We start from the raw sequence: 2,011 nt of genomic DNA, 5'->3' as shown, positions 1-2,011 counted from the left end.
AGAGAGAGAGAGAGAGAGAGAGAGAGAGAGAGAGAGAGAGAGAGAGAGAGAGAGAGAGAGAGAGAGATCCAGAGATGGGGGGAAGGAGGAGGGAGAGAGCGCAGCGCTGCTGCTGCTACCATTTAATACCAACGAAGAAAAAACTGCCATCACGCGAAGACGGCGGCGGTAACTGGAACGCTCATCCGTGCACGCGCTTGGCAAACATAAGCCGTGCGGACTATGGAGGGACACCGCAAAGCTTTTGTGATCGATTTATTATTGCAAGAGGTTCCGTCACGTTTGCGCGGGGATCTAAATTGTGAAACTTGTTTTGCCAGATTGGTTGAAACGGCATTAAACCTGTTTCGGCGGGTAAAACAGACATTTTGTCATGCGAGTTAGCGCGACGAGCTCTCTTTCTCTTTCTCTCCGCTCCCACACCTCTCCCTTTTTTTTTCGCTCACTGCTTCTTCCCCCATCTCACCGTTTCTTATTGGCACATCCACTCTCTCTGTCTCCCTCCCAACCTCCCCTCTTTTTCTCGTACTGCTTCATATTCTCATTCTGGCTCTCTTCCTCACTCTCTTACTGCTTCTCTCCTCATCCCTCTATCATTTTTTCTCTCTCTCTCTCTCTCTCCCTGTGTCCGTGTGTGCATCTGTCTGTCTCTCTCTCTCTCTCTCTGTCTCTGTCTATCTCTCTCTCTACACACGCACACACACACGCACACACACACACATACATAAATATAAATAAATAAATGTGTGCATGTGACAGGCAGTGATTATCACACAAGGCTTATCATTGGCTGTGTGCAGCGTTCTAGTCTTCAGCTTGTCCAAATTTTTTATTTTGAATCATACAGTGTTGAACACATTATTTCTGTAATAATTCCCCTAGAATCAGGTGTGTGACTCAAACATCTGATAAATTAATCAGAAATGCGCACACGTTCAGAATAACATAGTAATATACAGAGATGATGAAGCGGTCATGGTCATGGCAGATAAATTTTGTATCGTATATGGGTCATTGCTGACTGAGCTACTGGAGCAATGCCCATCATGCCAATTCAAGTGCTCACTTGTGAGATATGCTGGGACCCTCAACACTGTTCGCCGGACATGCACAATGGGCCACACTAGCATATGGAGTAGCCAGCGGAGGAGCAACGACATGCCGCTAGGAAACTTACAATTAGCAGCAGCCATATTTTTTAATGGTTGCAGTGCAGCGAAAACTGTCCATATGCTGACATCTGTTGGTATTTGCTGCATTTCTGTAAATACGTACTTTCGATTGCAAAAGGCGACAAAATAAAGACTTACGCGTATGTCGACAGACAATGATGAGATATGATGGGTCACTGTTGCCATTACATGTTCTACTTATAGTGATAAACTAGCTAGCTAGGCTTATATGACTACTACACGTATTACATATATACTACTACTACTACTACATATATATTGATATACACACAATGTGATCAAGCATTGAAAGAAGTGCTCCGGTGAAAGTAACTGGGTCCATATAGAGGCCGTAAACGAAATGGTAATCTGATGTGGTTCCTAAATCGGCAGCATTGCTTGGTACAGCCCTATACTGTACTACTAGTGTAGAGATTTCGGTTACACTGAAGACTCGATTTCAAACCACAACACACGACAGGGCGCGGCCATGTTGGAATAACTAAAAACCTGGATCGGAAAACCAGGTAACACCCAAATCCCACTTAAGAAATCCATACACACAATCAAATGAGGGAAAAGTCGAGCCATAATAAAGGGCAGGTTAAAAGGATAATGAGTAAATAAATAAAACAATAATTAGAATCGAATACCAATGGAGAATTACTCGGACAGTGCAGCTGACATAACAGGGCTAAATGCGGCACAGCATGTAAACAAACGACCGCCTAGGCAGAGCACACCTATGAACCGGTATGAGGCAGAACACACCGGTGCATACCGGTATAAACTGGTAAGAAAGCGATGCCAGCTGAGAATACCCCTGCTTGCTGCTAGGG

General features: G+C 44.5%; 1 protein-coding gene across 1 annotated transcript in view; it reads left to right on the top strand.

Annotated features, from left to right (window-relative positions):
* Positions 1-1,302, top strand: part of LOC106815402 — a 3,749-nt gene extending 2,447 nt beyond the window's left edge. Inside the window, exon 5 of the mRNA XM_014819859.1 lies at positions 960-1,302. Coding sequence (XP_014675345.1) covers positions 960-1,302 — 343 coding nt within the window. The remainder of the gene's footprint in view (positions 1-959) is intronic.
* Positions 1,303-2,011: the final 709 nt, after the last annotated feature.

Source organism: Priapulus caudatus, unplaced genomic scaffold (assembly GCF_000485595.1).
Source record: "Priapulus caudatus unplaced genomic scaffold, Priapulus_caudatus-5.0.1 Scaffold1106, whole genome shotgun sequence".
NCBI lineage: Eukaryota > Metazoa > Priapulida > Priapulimorpha > Priapulimorphida > Priapulidae > Priapulus > Priapulus caudatus.
Note: the sequence above shows the minus strand (reverse complement) of the source record. Positions and strands in the feature narration are given on the sequence as shown.